Raw genomic sequence first — 15,482 nt, forward strand, 5'->3', positions numbered from 1 at the left:
AGGTTAAGCTACAGGTGGGAGGGAGGAGATGGCCTTTTCTGTCTCCTGGGCAGGAGGTCCCAGCAGGGGTGGGTGTAGGGGTTTAGGCCTACAAGGTTTCACCTTGGCCTTGGAGAAACTGGGTCCAGAGGAAGGGCAGGACCTGCTGAAGTCATTGACCAAGAGACTGAACCCCAGCTCATTCCCAGCGCTCCCGTCCCCAGGACAAAGACCAGCCAGGAGCCAACACCTGATCCTTACACAACACTGGGCAGGGACAGCCTCCCCCCAGGCCTTGGTTTGCTTGGGTGGGCAGGGCCCAGACCCTCACCCACCCACCTCCATCCAGTGAAATGTCTCTCCAGGGGCTGGACATGCAGGGGGTCATCGGAGGCTTACCTTCCTCTCCCAGAGGCGACCGCACAGCTGGGAGGAGGCCCGGCTGAGGCAGAGGCAGGCCCAGGTGATTGATGGGGCCTTATCAGCTCCACCCTGGCCACAGGTCATTGTCCTCCCCAGGTGCAAGGACTCAGGGACCCTGCCCTGACTCCGACGGACTCACACAAGGTGGGGATGGGATCATTGTCACAGGAGCCGGTGTCCCCTGCATTCCCGGCTCCCTGGTGCCCCTCAGCACCCAGCAGGGGCAGGAGTGGTGATGAAGAGAATCATTCCAGCTGTGCCCACCTGTGCTCCAGCTGTCACCAGGGGAATGTGGGGGAAGGACAAGCTGGGCCCTGTTTTGGTTGGGAAGAGCTCACACTTAGTAAGTGCCTAATGTCGAATGCCTGGCACACATCACATCCCTGTGAGAACAAAGCCGCAGGATGTCATTCACCCCATTTCATAGATGAACAGGCTCAGAGAGCGGCAGGGTCTTGCCTTAGGCCACACAGCTCAGGGAAGGGGAGCCTTGACCAGCCCATGTCTGTCTAGAAACCTGGGAGCAGAGGCTGGACTCCCCTGTGTCCCAGAACTAGGGAGTCGGGGTTGCTGACCAAGGAAACTTTGTCCAGGTGGAGGGACCCAAGGCGGGGCAGCTCCCAGCTGCCAGGAGTAGGGGCAGACTTGAAGGTGTCCCCGGAAATCCAGAGGCAGATTCTGGGGGAAAAGGGGCAGCTGGTGGCTGAGTCTCATGGGAGGTTATTGGAGCCCACCTAGCCTGCTCGACCACCCTTGTCCCAAACCAGAACTGCAGTGAGGGTCCATCGGGGCCCAGCTGGTACCCCCAGCCCCTGTGACCCTGCTCCTGTAGCCTCCCAAGCCATTCTTTTTTTTTTAAGTCTCACCCGAGGATATTTTTTCCATTGCTTTTCAGAGAGAATGGAAGGGAGAGAGGGAGGGAGGGAGGGAGGGAGGGAGGGAGGGAGGGAGGGAGGGAGGGAGGGAGGGAGAGAAACATTGATGTGAAAAAGACACATCGATTGGTTTGCCTCCCGCACGCCCCAGGATCAAGCCTGCAACCGAGATACATGCCCCTGGCCTGAATTGAACCTGAGACCCTTCAGTCCACGGGCCAACGCTCTAACCACTGAGCCAAACCAGCCAGGGCCCCAAGCCATTCTTGACCTTCCCAAAGCACGAGTCAGCCGGTCACACACTCACACAGCCCTCAGGCCACGCCCGAGCCCACAGCCTGGCGTTCCAAGCCCACCATCCAGGAGCAAACATTCTCCAGCCTCCCTTGGGGCCTCCCTCACCTGCACCCATCCAGCTCCGGTGCCTCTCAGTCCCCCAGCGTGTCCCACGTCCCCGTTTCTGCCCAGGCTGCCCCCTCTCTTGGCCGCCTTCTCTCCGGTCTCCAAATCTGACCTGGATTTCAGGACCCAGGTGCCGGTGCCCCCACCTCCATCAGAGGAGTCCTTGGACTGTGCTGCACCACCTGCCTGCTCAGGGACACCTGGGACTGTCCCCGTTGTGATGGGGCTCTCCTCCTGGCTGGAGAGCCTCTGATCATCTGCTGCCTCCCCGTAACCCCAGAGCCAGCCTGGAGGAGTGAACTAGCAGTTTTCAGAGTTGTCCCTGTCTGGCCTGACTGGGCTCCATGGTTGGGTCTGCTGGGGGGGGGGGGCTCTCTGCTGACTCCACCTTGGCCCCTGCCCCATACTTGCCTCCCCACATCCATAGGGTCTCTCTCTGGCTCTCTGGCCCCATTGCCCTGAGTGTCCAGAGGCCCTGGCTTCTGTTTCTGGGGCTCAGCACTAGCTGAACTTCAAGGCCCAGAATACCCAGCCCTTGCCTAAGCCCTGGGTCCCACACTCCCCAGTTAGGCCAACACAGCTGCAGAGCCAGCAGGAGGGGTGGGAATGCCACCTAGAAGACGTGGTCATTGGGAGCTCCCATCTGGTGCCACCCTACCTATGACCAAGAAGTCAGGGCTGGGCTTCCTCCCCTTCCTACCTTCAGTCTCAGCTTCCACTCCCTGTTCCTAGACCTGGCCTCCCATCCTCTTCATCTTCCCAGGCATCTCTCTGTGCCCACTGCACCCCTAACCCCCCCACTTACCCTGGGCCTGAGCCATCTCCCCATCCTTGAAAGCTCCACACTAGCCACTTCAAGCAGGTGACTACTTGCACCCTGGGCCGTACCCCAGGTAGCCTGTGTCTCCCTCTTACCTGCCACCTGCCGTCCCCCATCACCTGATCACAGGTCCTAACTGTACTCCTTCCTGGACCCTTTGGATCCTGTCTCCTCGGAGCAAGCAGTTGGGGGGGCGGGGGGGGGGAGTTTGCCAAAACATAAACCTCCCTTGAAACCCTTCCTTACAAGCTAAGAGCCTTCTCCTAAAAATAAGGAACAAGGTAGGTGTGTTCTCCTATAACCAATAATAATAATATGGTTATTATTCCTGATAAGGCAATAAGGCAAGAAAAATAAGAGGTAGAAATATTGGGAAGGACATGATAAAACTGTCATTATTCATAGGAGAGATGATTGTCTGCTTATATACCCCAGAAAAGCCTATTAGACAAAAGCACATAAAAGACTCCCCTTCGATAGCAACAAAAACATAAAGCCCTCGGGGCTGCCATCACTCTCAGAGGAGCACAGACTCCTCCTTAGCTGGGCGTTCAGGGCGCCTCTCACTCACCACCTCTAACCACTCAGAAGCACTCACCTCTCCCCCACATATTTGCCCAGGCTCTTGCCTCTGCCAACAGTTGCACCACCTTCTCCAGCCACCAGCTCCTTCAAGGCTCAGCACAAGTGGTTCCTCCTCCAAGAAGCCTTCCTTGACCAGCTGAACCCCAGAGCACGGTCAGCACCTCCTGCTCTGAGTCTGGCCCTGGGCATAGCTTCTCCCATGACTAAGGGACAGTTACAGGCTCTGGGGCATCTCCCCTTTGCCCAGGACCCCCTCAGGGGCTAGTACACAGCAGGTACCCAAGGAAAACGGATAAGCAACCTAATATAGGAGTGCAAGCCTCAGGGCGTGTCCACACTTCTGTGTGTGGGGGCTCTGCACCTCTGTGTGTTGGCCTGTGTCTGCTTGTGTGTGTGTCTGATCTAGAATGTACGTGCCTCAGAGGCTCTGCGAGTGGTTGTCTCTGAGTCTGTGTGTCTGTCTGCCCCTGCACACATATCTTTATGTCTGTGTCTGTCTGTCTACTTTCCGCATGTGTGTGTGTGTATGTGTCCACTGCGATTTAGCTGGTCTTCTGGCCTGGGATCCGAGCGGAAGCCCTTGGCCCGGAAGGCCACTAATAGAACTGGAATGGTCCTCAGTCCCTTGAGTCACCGCCCACTGACTACAGCACCCCGTGGCCCTCCTGCTCCACCTGCATGGAACATACCTGCTGAGTAGGGAGACACGGGGCCCTGACAGAGCAGGGCCACCAGGAAAGGCCCAAGGAGGGCCCTCAGAGCCAGCCCAGGCGGTGAGGCCTCTGGTGGAGCCAAAGCAAGTGACCAACAGCTGGGACTTCCCAGCTGCCGGCAGCCACCAGCAACTGCCTTGACCACCGGCCCCACCCCCAGCCCCACCCTCCTTCCCTGACCCCATACTTTCGATTTCAGGAAACATTCCCACCCTTTCCATTCCAGCTGCAATCTCTCCAACCTTTGGTGCCTGACAGCCCAAGGCTCAGGCGGAGGTTCAAGGATCAGGAGAGTGGACTCTGAAGCGGTGTGGTGACCCTGCTGGATACTGATCTGACTGCCAGCTCCTCCTGTAGTCAGACCCAGGCCTGTGGGGGGCCACCCAGCCCACTGCTCTGCAGCCTGGAAGGACACCCCTCCCTCCAGGACAGAGGTGCCAGCCCCAGGCCTGTCCTCCAAGCTCACTCTGAGAGCCCCTGCCTAGTACCAAGAGCCAGGAGAGCAGGAACACGGGCCTTGGTTGGCAGCGGTGGGGGGGACACAGTGACAGCAAAGGAAACACTGTGAGACACGCGCCACTGCAGAGGGCTTCAGGAGCTAGACGGGGAGGCCCTAACGGACCGACAGGGTTCCACTCACGGCTGAGGAGGGATGGCTTCTGGGCAAGGTCAGCCTGTCAGCACAGGTGTTGCGGGGGGACCTGGGCTGGATGGGTGGGAACACAGCCTGCTCCTCCCCCATGGATCAGGATGGAGAATTTTGTGGCGAGTGTCACTGAGACTTCCCAGAAGAGGGAGACTCTACACTGTTGTGGGGGGATTCCGCAGCTGGCATCTTAGGAAAAAAACTTAGGGAAAATCCAAAGAGGGCAGATCCAGGCCTGTTCCACCTGGGCTGATGTCACTGGGGGGGGGGGGGGGGGGGCGAAGCAGGGGAGGTGCCCTGGGCTGGGTGCTGGGAGAACAGAGACAAACTTGTGGGTTGGTGCCCGAAGGCTGCCAAGCACAGAACCACAGGCTGGGCGGCTTAAGCAACAGACATTTATTCTCACAGTCCTGGAGGCTGGAAGTCGGAGATCCAGGGGCCTGCAGGGCAGCCTTCTCCTGAGCCCTCTCTCCTCGGCTTGTAGGTAGCTGTCTTCTTCCTGTGTCTTCACATGGAATTCCTTCTGTGTGTGTTGGTGCCTTCTTCTTATAAGGACACCGGTCATATTGGATTAGGACCCACCTCCTGGCCTCATCTTAACCGTGCTTAAAGACCCTATCTCCAAATAGTCACATTCTGAGTTACTGGGAGTTAGGACTTCAACATAAGAATTTTATGAGAACAAAATCCAGCCCATAACAGATTGTAAGGCACCTGAGATGCTGTAGCACCCCACTGCCATCTGCAGGTGGGCCAAGTTGACCTCAGAGATGCCAGCACCTCCTCCAGGAAGCCCTCTGGTTTACCACCTGAGCCATTAGCCCCCTGAGCTCCGGGCTCCCCTCTGTGAAGTGGGGTCATGAGAGTCCCAGTTCAAGCCCATGAGACACCCAGCTGGTTGGGTGGGCCTTTCCTCTTCGCTCAGGCTGGCCTGCTCGCTGGCCCCCATTCCGTGTGTCACTAACAGTCAGAGACTGACAGATGGGAGGGGCAAGCACAATTCAAGAGACAGAGGGCCCATCCCCACGAGATGACCTCCCAGGGCTACTGAGTGGAGGTCCTGGGGCACCTCTGTCCTGCCGGGAGACCTGTGGGGTAGATGATCTCTATCCAGGTTGCATTGGGACACTGACTCAGAGAAAAGCAGGAACCTACTCATGACCACACAGCTGGCGAGAGAGAGAGAGAGACCAGGCCTCCAGCCCAGTTTTCTGCCTCTGAAGATGGAGTTATTCTGGGGTGGCAGGACCTGGGGGACCCTCAGTCTGACTCTCCTGCACCCCAGCTCACAGGGCACATCCTGGAACCTCCAATTGTGGGCCATCTCCACTCAAGAGGCAGGTCCCTGAAAAGTTGGTGGTGCCCAGGGCCTGGGGATTGCTCCTGGACATCTCCCTGAGTCCCAGCACCCCACATCTGCCTAAGCCTGTGACCACCCTTCAGCAAGGGGCTGAAATGTTTCCTTTATTCTATCTCCATGTTGTTTCCCTCCAACATTCTGGTAAATCCCTTTGGAAAAGCCCCTGCCTCTCAGAGGAGCCTGGGGCAAGGGCTGGTCTGGCCTGGGCCAGGGGAAGGCGGACTGGAGGTGGCTGCCAGGAGCTTGGCTGCACAATCTTGAGAGAGACACCTCTGACTCTGAGCCCGTTGACTCCTCTGCCAAATAGGGCTGCTGTGGGATCCGTGGGTTCACCTCAGTGGAGGACCTGGTCCCAGGTCGGGAAGGCAGGACAAGGACCCTGATCGCTAGATGCTTGCCTGTCCTCAACATTCCTGGGGGGCCAGGCCCTCTCACCCCGAATGCAGAGGCCAGAGGTGGCAAATCCCACCTATACTGCGGCTGGCTCCAGGACAGAGGGGTCTGAGGGCAGGGGGCCTGGGCTCCATCCTGTGCCCCTAACCGGCTGTGGGCCTGGCAGGAGACAGTGCCCCCGTCTGAGCCTCAGTCGCTCCAAGGTGAGTACTGCCAAGAAGGGGTGACCCATCCCGGAAGCCCATTGGGCAGTGAGGGGGAAGGGGCAGGGCTTAACCCCGGGTGGGCGTCTGTCTCTGGCACCAGAGGACCATTACCGTCAATGTGGGCGAGTGTCCGTGGTGGGCTGGGGCCGTGCTGGGTTTAAGGCTCGGGGTTGGTGACTGCAGGTTCCTGAGCTGTTCCAGGATGGGGTCGAGATGCTCTGCCCGCCCCCACGGGGCTCCCTCCCTGGGTCTCACCCACCTCCTTCCAGCTCAGGGGCACATCCAGGTCCTGGCACCTCAGATTGAGTGGCCTCCACCCAACACCTGCCCTGTCACATGGTGAGCTCCAGGGTGGCATCGTGGGCACTGCCACGCTTGGGTCTTGGGCACACCTGGGATTCCTAGCTCAGCTGTTTGTCAGCTGTGGGACCTTGGAAAGTTGTGTTTACGCGGGTGTCGCACTCGCTGCCTGGGAGGGGTGCAGATGAAACGTCTGTGCGTGGCTCGGTTGCCCACCCAGCGTTCCACAGTGGGCACCTGGAAGTCGCACCTGCTCACTCAGGCGCCTTGCCCTTCATTCCAGGTGTGGGCAAGTCCTGACAGCATTTCCTGTAAAATGCCCCCCCTTTTCCTACCGCCTGGGGACCAGACAGGAGGGGCCTTGAAGGACAGTCCGACACCTCCCCAAGCTGCAGACCTGGGGAAGGCCCACGGAGACGCCCTGGGCCTGTGTGTGGTGCCCAGGGGTCACCAGGCTAAAGTTAAAGCCGACTCCCAGGCTGCCAGCACACTTGGGCGCCTCGGCCTCCCACCTCCCCTATGTGGGGAGCAGGGGGAGCTATTTTCACAAGAAAGGAGGGTTGGAGAAGGTGCCTTATGTATCCAGGAGGTTAGCAAGGCCTGCAGGAAGGAACAGAGGGCCTCTGTCTCCTGCCTCCCCGTTTGTGCTCCCCGGGCCTGGTCCCACCCTGCCTGGGCCTGTGTGCTTTGTTGAGCTAACATTTATGCCACTCTGCCCCCTGCTAGGCCCTCAGGTTCCTCAGGCCTCATGGTCAGGCTTGCCAGGGTGGGAGGATGGCACACCTGGGGAGTGGGCCGAGCCAGCGATCAGGTTTCTGCCCCCATGCCAACCTGACCAGGCAGCAGGGCTCCCCTGTCCTGCAGCAGTGGGGCAGGGCCAAGAGACAATGTCGCCGGGCCCTATGGAGAGACAGGACCCTCACGTGGCCCAGGAAAAGGTGCCACCTAATCTCCCACGTGGGCTCTGTGTCTAGTTTGGGGGATTCCCAGCCTCAGGGATCCCGTTATAGCCTTGGGCACTTCCTTTCACACCTCAGTTACCTCACCTGTAAAATGGGACTTTTGTAGGTATTAATGAGATCCAGTTTGGAACAGGGCACCCTCCCCCTATACCATTCCTATGCCCTATGTACCCAGGGGAGAGGGAGATGATAGCAAGACTCCTGCCCTCAGGTCCAGCCAGGGCTGCAGGAGGGGTGGCGAGGGGACCTCCAGGAAGCTGGTCCTGCCTGGGCAACCCTGGCTGAGGCAGAGTAGGGGGCCCAAAGGGCAAACACTAGCGCCCCTGGGGAGCCCCCCAGCTGCCCTGACCTCCGCCCCACACAGAACAGCCAAGCGGTCTCTCAGTGCCTGGCTGGTCAGCTTGGGCTCCCAGCTGTCTGGAAGGGCACTGGCAGAACCAGTATGGCTCTCAGCCCCTCGAGTCCCCACCAAGCGCGCCCACTATCAAGAAAAGCCTTTATTTCTGCTTCAAACCCTGGAACACAGGGGTGTGATCCCAACCCTGACCGTGGGCAGGAGAGCGCAGGGGCTACGGGCCTGGCCAGCCTCCGTGAGGCCGGCGGCGGTGGCCCAGCTCTGTCCCCCGCGCACCGGCCCGGCCCCCCCGGGGCTGAGCCACTCGGCTGTCAGAGGGCAATGGCAGGGACAGCAGAACCTGGCCCTTGTCCTGTTACTGGGCGGTGGGGACCTGGTCCTCGGAGCTCGCACACTTGCTCCCAGTGTCGTCTGGGGCCTCCCCGGGTGCTCCTGGCAGGCTCGGGGAGGGGGCTGTGGAAACACGGAGGCCTCCTTGTGGGTGGAGCTGCGTTTCTGACAGGTTTGCAAGAACACGCGTGGGGGTGGGGGACTGCAGCCTGGGGGCTCTGGCCACAAGTTCCCCACAGGTGAAAGGGGGGTGCTGGGTGCACGTATCTGGGTCAGGGAGGAAGGATGAGGCCCAGCTCTGGGAGAAGGAGCACCCCTTGCCCTGGCATACCCACCAGGCAGACTGGGGGAGCTCCAGGGCAGACATGGGGAGGCCCTGGAACCCAAGTCCCACCCTGTTCTGAGTGAAACCTGACAGAGGGCGAGGCGGCTTTGGGGGCATGGGTGAGATATGGCATGAACAGGCCCTTCTGAGCCCAAGCTTCAGGGGGTGGCTGACCAGCAAGGGCCGCTGTGGGAGGGGTAACACCTGAGGAGGGGGAGAGGGCAGGCAGGGCGCTAAGCCACTCCAGCTAAGGCCAAATTCATCTCACCAGGGGACAGAATGCCCCTCATGTGCCCTCCACAGAGCCCCACAGCCCAGCCAGCTGTCTCTTCTGCCTCAGCCCTGGCTCCTGCTGACCCCTCCTACCCACACCTCCTCCAGGAAGCTCCCCGGCCTCAGCAGCCCCTTGGCCTTTAACCAGGGCACCTGTGGGCTGGCCCATCTCCCCACCTGTGGCACCTGGCTGGCCTGCTCAGCGCCCATGCCCTCACCCCTTCCAGGCCCTAGTGGACAATGCAGGAGGGGGGAAGAGGCAAGAGGCGGGACAGGATGGTGAGGGGTGAGAAGTGCAGTCACTCATCCAACGAAGGCTTGCTGCTCACCTCCCTGCGCCAGACCCGGGGTGACAGTGACTAAAGGGACCTCGTGTGCAGGTGAGAGGGGATGGTGGCAGGAAGCGGGCAAGGCCAGGCAGTGCCTAGGCACCAAGCAGAGGCTTAAGGGTGGACTGATGGGGGCTGGCGAGCAGGGCCCTGCTTGCAGGGGTGGGCAGGAAGGAGACCCTGCTTCTGACTCCTTCCTTTGGGGGGGAACCCCCACCGGCAGCCCTCACTCACCAGCAGCAGCCTGGCTCTGGGGAGCACCCCTCTGGGTGCCCTCTGGGGGCCAACGCAGCTCCCCACTCTCCACAGCACCCACCTCGCTGGGCTCCACCACGATAGAGGGCAGCCGCTGGCCCAGCCGAGGGCCCTTCTCCTGGGCACCCGCTGCAGCCTGCGGAAGGGTGGGCAGGGGTCAGGGCAATGCCGGGCCCTGGGCTCCCCACTCCCTCCTGCTCCTGTCCTGGGGCCCTCACACACACGTCTTTGAGAGGGTCCCAGCCTGTCCTCCACCCCACCCCAGGGGTTGGGGCACCGTAGGACCCACTTGGGCTTCCCCTTTAGGCCCATTTCACAGACGGGAGCCTGAGGCTGGAGAGGCTGAGGTCACACGGTCAGTGTGCACCCCCCACCGGTACCCTGCAGGGCCCCTTCTTGGGGTCTTCCCTGCTGTGTCCTTGGTCTCCCACCCGCTCAGAGGAGCTGGGAAGCTGTTGCCATGGCCACCTGAGCGGCTTGCCCTGGGCTCTTTGTTCAGAGCCCACAGTGCGGGGGCCTCCTCAAGCCCTGCTGGTGCCCTCAGCGCCTCCACCTCCATTCAAGGCCTTCGGAGGCAGAGGTTCCAGCTGCCAGTGTCACTGCCCGGCCCTCCCGCCTGGCCCCAGCGCCCCGCAGCCCGGACTGGCCTGCGGGCCCCGCCTCCGCCTCCGTGCCTTTGCTCGGGCTGGTCCCTTCCTCTTTTACTTAGCAGGATGGCTGGTTGGTGCCCTGCCCACCTCCCCCCAATGGCGCGAGTGCCTGGAGAAGGGGCCAGGGGTGTCACTCTACCCGGAGTGTGCCACTCGGGTGAGGGAGGTCCACGCCAGCAGAGCTTGGAGCTCCAGGGCCTGGGTCTCCCTCTCTGCCCTGCAGGAAGGGAAGCCGTGTCTGCACCCACAGGCTGCAGGCTACCTCTTCGCCTCTCTGCCCTGCTCCCCCCAACAACGTCAGCAACAAGAACTCAGAACCTTAAGACTGTGCTCCTTGGCCGGCCGGGCGTGGCTCAGCGGTTGATCCAGGAGATCAAGGGTTCGATTCCCGGTCAGGGCCCGTGCCCGGGTTGCTTGCGGGCTCGATCCCCAGTCAGGGGCGTGCAGGAGGCAGCCGATCAATGACGACTCTCTCATCTCTCATTGTTGATGTTTCTATCTCTCTCCCTCTCTCTCCCTTCCTCTCTCTAAGTTCAATAAAGATATATTTTAAAATAAAATAAAATAAAAATTAAAAAAGAAAAGACCGTGGTCCTTGTGTAAGGAGCTCACTCTTTAGCTTCATCGATACCCTGCCCCCCTGCGAAAACTAGAGCCGAGGGCAGAGGACCCTGGCTTCGCCTCGCCCAGCAGGGAGAAGGTTGCCCTGGGGTCCCTGAGGTCCCGAAGGGGTGCTGAGGAAGCCGGGGCGGCTCGGCCTTCTGTCACTTTCTCTGTCAGGCTTCTCTACAGGAGCAGCCGCCTCCCCGGCGCAGGTGGGTGCACTGAGGCATCCCCAAGTCATGAGCTGGGCCACGAGTCTGGTTCCCTCCTGTCCCTCAAGGCTGAGGACGGGCACTAACGCCAGGGCCCCAACGACATACCTTTCCTGCTCGGCCTCCCGCCTCTTCGGCTGGGCATGGCCCTGGCATGGCGGGGGGGGCGCCACTCATGCTTCTGCCACGGGGGCTGCGCGGAGACGGCGAACAGACAGACGTGAGGACAGGTCCGCTGCGGGCCGGATGCTGGGTCCCACCCTCCTCCCGGAGGCCTCACACTGCTCCAGCCACATCCAGCGCACCCAGGCCTGGGCCCAGCGCCCACAGCCCAGCTGGACCTCTGTCACTGCTAATCCCTGCCCCGGCCCGCCATCGGAGGGCCCTGGGCGGGCACCACGCAGTGTGCCCAGCACTGCAGAGGGCAGGGGCGGGAGTGGGTGAGGCTGACCCGGCCTTAAGGCCCACAGAGGCTTTCTGGAAGAGGGTCAGCTGATCTGAGGCCCCGGGGGGGGGGGGGGGGGGAGCAAGAGGCAGCCAGCCCGGTAGGAGGAGAGAAGATGTTCTGAGTCAGAAAACAGGGCGGGAGGGACACAGAGAGTGGAGGGACCCAAATCGGCTTCTGACCCTGGAGGCTGGGAGTAGCAGGAGCCAGGCTCAAGTCAGCTGGAGGCAAAGGCGCCCAGTTCCTGAGGCCCCTCCTGAGCACAGACACCCCCCAACACACCCAGAGCCCGGCCCTCAACCCAGAGCTGAAGGGAAACCGACATCCTGCCTGCACTTGGTCTCGCCCACTCAGGCCGGGCACCAGGGCAGGGGACTGGCCAGAGACCACACAGCAGGGGCTCCGGGAAGAGGGCGCACCAGCCTCAGCCTCTCCACCTGCATTAGGCCAGAGGCAGAGATGGGGGTGGGGTCTGGCAGGGGACACCTCCCTTTGGCACTGCTTGGGAGGCAGCCAGGGCCACGGGCAAGGGCAGGAGTGCTGGGTGGGGGCTGGGCAGAGGGAGAGCGGTGATCAGCAGGGTGACCGTCTGTGAGGCCTGCTGGTTGTGGGGAGGGGGCCCTGTGGGCACCCAGCAAAAGAGGAGGGCTGCTATTCTGGGAAATGAGGTTTCCTTCACCAAACACCCAGCTCAGGCCAGCTCAGTCCCCACTGAGAACCTGGGGAGGTGGGATGGGGGCACACGCTGCACTGGGCATCCTGGGGCAGTGGGCAACCAAGCCATACCCACCGTGCCCCCTCCCCATGCCAGGGCACGTGAAAGGCAGCCCCACCCCTGCCCACTGCTCCCAGGTCTGTCCCTCCAAATGAGCCCCTTCTGGATCTCATCCCAGGCACCCAGAACCTCGGCTGGAGCCCAGGGCAGCCCAGACAGAGACCAAGACGAGGTGAGAAAGAGACGGAGAGACAGGAAACCTGCTGGCCACAGACACAGCAGATGAAACAGCTGGGGAAAGAGACACAGAGAGAAGACAGAGACAGACCCAGAAAGGAATACAGATAGAGGAAAGAGGGCGACAGACACAGGTGAGAAAGCTGTCACCTTGGGCCAAGCCCCTGGGGCAGGCAGCAGAGGGCAAGTGCCCAAGGGCTGCCCCCCGCCCAGGGGCCAGTGCCAGTGGGGGCACCAGCTCATCAAGGCTCCACCACCCACACTGCTGCCGGCTGCCAGGTGCGTAAGGCCAGTTATGGGGGTAGGTGCACAGCCTCCAGGGGCACCGCTCTCGCCCAAGCCTGACGCCCAGCATCTAAGGGCTCACCGTGGTCCCCACGCCCTCCTCTTTCCCAGGAGCTCCGACACAAAACCCCCCAATCCGCCTCCTTCCCCCTCTCCCACTCCCGCCGCCTGGCCGCCAGGGCGCACGGGGCGTGGGCCAGGGCACGGGTGGGGAGGGGGTGCCCTGCGCCTCACTCACCCTCCCCGCGGGCTGGATGCTCAGGGCGGCTGGGCAGTCCCTCTGGCTCGGCCTGGCTCTGGGCTCGCCCTCCCCCGCTCCGGCTCCCTCCCCGCCCACACGCCGGCTGGCCCGGCCCTTCACTCACACTCACGCCCCTGCCCCCCCCCCCAGTGTTTCAGTCCTCCCAGCCCGGCTCCCAGGTAGGACCACGGTGTCACCCTCTTTTTGACAAGATCACATCCGCAGAACCTGATTCTCGGTCACTTGAGATCCCAAGCCTCAAGTCTGAGGTCCAGGAATTCAGTCTCATCCAGCTGGAGGTACAGACCTGACACCGCGGCCAAGGCGCATGACCTCGGACCTGCGTAATTCCCCACCCTCCCACCACGCAGCAGCTAACAGGCAACTCCCATCCAACACCCACAAGCTAGCGTTCAGCATCCACTTATCCAGCCACTGTCATTACCATGCACCATCCCACACTCATCCCCTACCCACCGGGCACCACCCGCCATCCACCACCCATTAACCATCCAATTCCAATCGCCATCCACTAGCCAACCACCACCCATCCATTACCATCCCACCCACCATCTACCAAGCATTAATACACTGGGAAAATACCCATCAGCCCAACATGCATTCCCCACCCATCCATCCACCCACCACCTATCCATCCATCGTTCACCATATAACAGCTTTCTGTCAGTATTTAACAACTATCTACCCATCTACTATTCACTTATCCACCCACCATATATCTGGTTGTCAGTGTCAACCTACCATCTATCTACTGTTCATTTATTGGGATGTATCCACCACCCATTCACTCGCCTCCATCCATCCAGTCGGCCACAGTTCATCCATCTACATTCAGTCACCATCAGTCATTCATAATGACTCCCTCACCCATTCCTATTTTTATGAACTACAATCCACCCACCACCTCCCCACCAACCATCTACCACCCACCCATCTCTTATCCCTACCTATCCCTTCATTGTCCATCTCACAGTGTTTTCTATCTATCCATCCATCACCCAGCCATAATTCACTGTTCATCCAAAACCCATTCAGGTGTCATCTACCATCCGTCCACATTCATCATTCTAGAAGATTTTATTGAGTGCCTTCTATGTGCCAAGCATTATTCCAGGTGCTCAGGACAGAGTACAGAGATCGCAGTGAGCATCCACCCGCCACGACCCACCCACCGTAACAAGCCCCCCCCCCACTCATCCTTTCATTATCCATCCACCATCCACGTGCCGTCTGTCTTCCATTTACACACTAAACCATCCGTGTACCGCAAACCACTCACCATTTCCACCCACCCATCCGTCTCTCCACCTTCTACCCATCCACCATTCACCTTTCACGCACCCCTTTCCCCAGCGATAGCCACGCCTCATTTAACCACCACCCATGCCTCCCCCAATTGCCATCTACTAACCTAGAAACCATCTGTTTATGTCTTCACCATTCACCTTCCATCAACACTCCCACAGACCTCAACCCGTCATCCATCCACCTAGAACCAGCCATTTATCTGCTCCCATCTAGTCCCCCATTCATGCCCCGTCCAGCCACCCTTTACTTGTCCACCATTAATGATCCAGCCATCAATTGTATATCCATTCACATTTATCTATCACCGATCTATCCAAACTCTACGGACAGATCCATCACAATCATCCACCATCCACCCATACTTCTATGATTCGGCCACCCACCAAGCATCCACCACCCACCACCTATCACCTGCACTTAATCCACTATAGGTTCTTTCAGTATCCATCAATTCATCAGTTTGGTGTCCACATCCATCTAGTCTCCATCTATCAATCTACAATCTACTTATCACTTAACCAACTCCCACTATATAGGTGCATTCACCATCCACCAACCTCCCACCTCCCATAATCTAGCGCCTCCATCTGTCATGCTCCCAGTGCCTACCCACCATTATCTATACCATCTATCCGCCCCCCACACCAGAATTCCACCCCCCAAGCACCCCCAGCCCAGGGAGTTGCCCTCCCTTCCATTCAGGCTTTGGAGGGTGAGTATGTGGGTCAGGAGCCTGGGAAGGGGACAGTTCCAATCTCAAAGATGGTTGGTCCTCAGTCTTCATTTATCCCTTTCCCTCCAGTCATCCCATGACCAGAAAATGGAGGTACAAGTTCCTCAGGGGGAGACTGGAGGGGGGGCTCACAGCAGGATCAGCAGAGGCCTGATCTGGGCACAGTGTCTGTGGCATGGGAGACCTGGTGACGTGGGTGTAAAGAGAGGTGAGACTGAAAAAACAGGCAGGCACACATCATGCATGGCTGGGACTGGTAGTGTCCATGACAGGGCTGTGTCCCTGATCATGGGGCCTGATGACAACAGGGAGCTCTGGGAGGTTTCAGGCAGGGACGTCCCCAGCCAGCTAAGTTCTGAGAAGGAGAACCCCCCACACGCTCATATACATACACTTGTCCACTCGAAATCCCCCGAACCTTATGGTCACAAAGCGGTGCTGGAGCGGTCACTGTGACTGCTGAACACCCAGACACACTCATGTCAGGAAAGTCTGTGCTTG

The 15,482-nt window shown here is 60.0% G+C and overlaps 1 protein-coding gene across 1 annotated transcript; it reads right to left on the reverse strand.

The window, feature by feature from the left end:
- Positions 1 to 8,374: 8,374 nt before the first annotated feature.
- LBHD2 (LBH domain containing 2) lies at positions 8,375 to 11,173 on the reverse strand. Its single transcript, XM_087818072.1, has 3 exons — positions 11,105 to 11,173; positions 9,511 to 9,667; positions 8,375 to 8,472 (listed from the first exon to the last, which is right to left on the reverse strand). Exons 1-3 carry the CDS (start codon positions 11,171 to 11,173, stop codon positions 8,375 to 8,377), a joined length of 324 nt encoding a protein of 107 aa, XP_087674198.1.
- Between the last annotated feature and the right edge of the window lie 4,309 nt (positions 11,174 to 15,482).

This window comes from Miniopterus natalensis, chromosome 1 (genome assembly GCF_054644295.1).
Source record: "Miniopterus natalensis isolate mMinNat1 chromosome 1, mMinNat1.hap1, whole genome shotgun sequence".
Taxonomy (NCBI): Eukaryota; Metazoa; Chordata; class Mammalia; order Chiroptera; family Miniopteridae; genus Miniopterus; species Miniopterus natalensis.

Excerpts from the sequence above, each read along its gene's own strand:
- LBHD2 (XM_087818072.1), bottom strand. The coding sequence starts at position 11,173 with ATGAGTGGCGCCCCCCCCGCCATGCCAGGGCCATGCCCAGCCGAAGAG. Across the intron at positions 9,668-11,104 it reads CGGGAGGCCGAGCAGGAAAG|GCTGCAGCGGGTGCCCAGGA; the intron begins GTATGTCGTTGG and ends ACCCTTCCGCAG. Across the intron at positions 8,473-9,510 it reads CCAGAGCCAGGCTGCTGCTG|CCCCCTCCCCGAGCCTGCCA; the intron begins GTGAGTGAGGGC and ends GTGTTTCCACAG.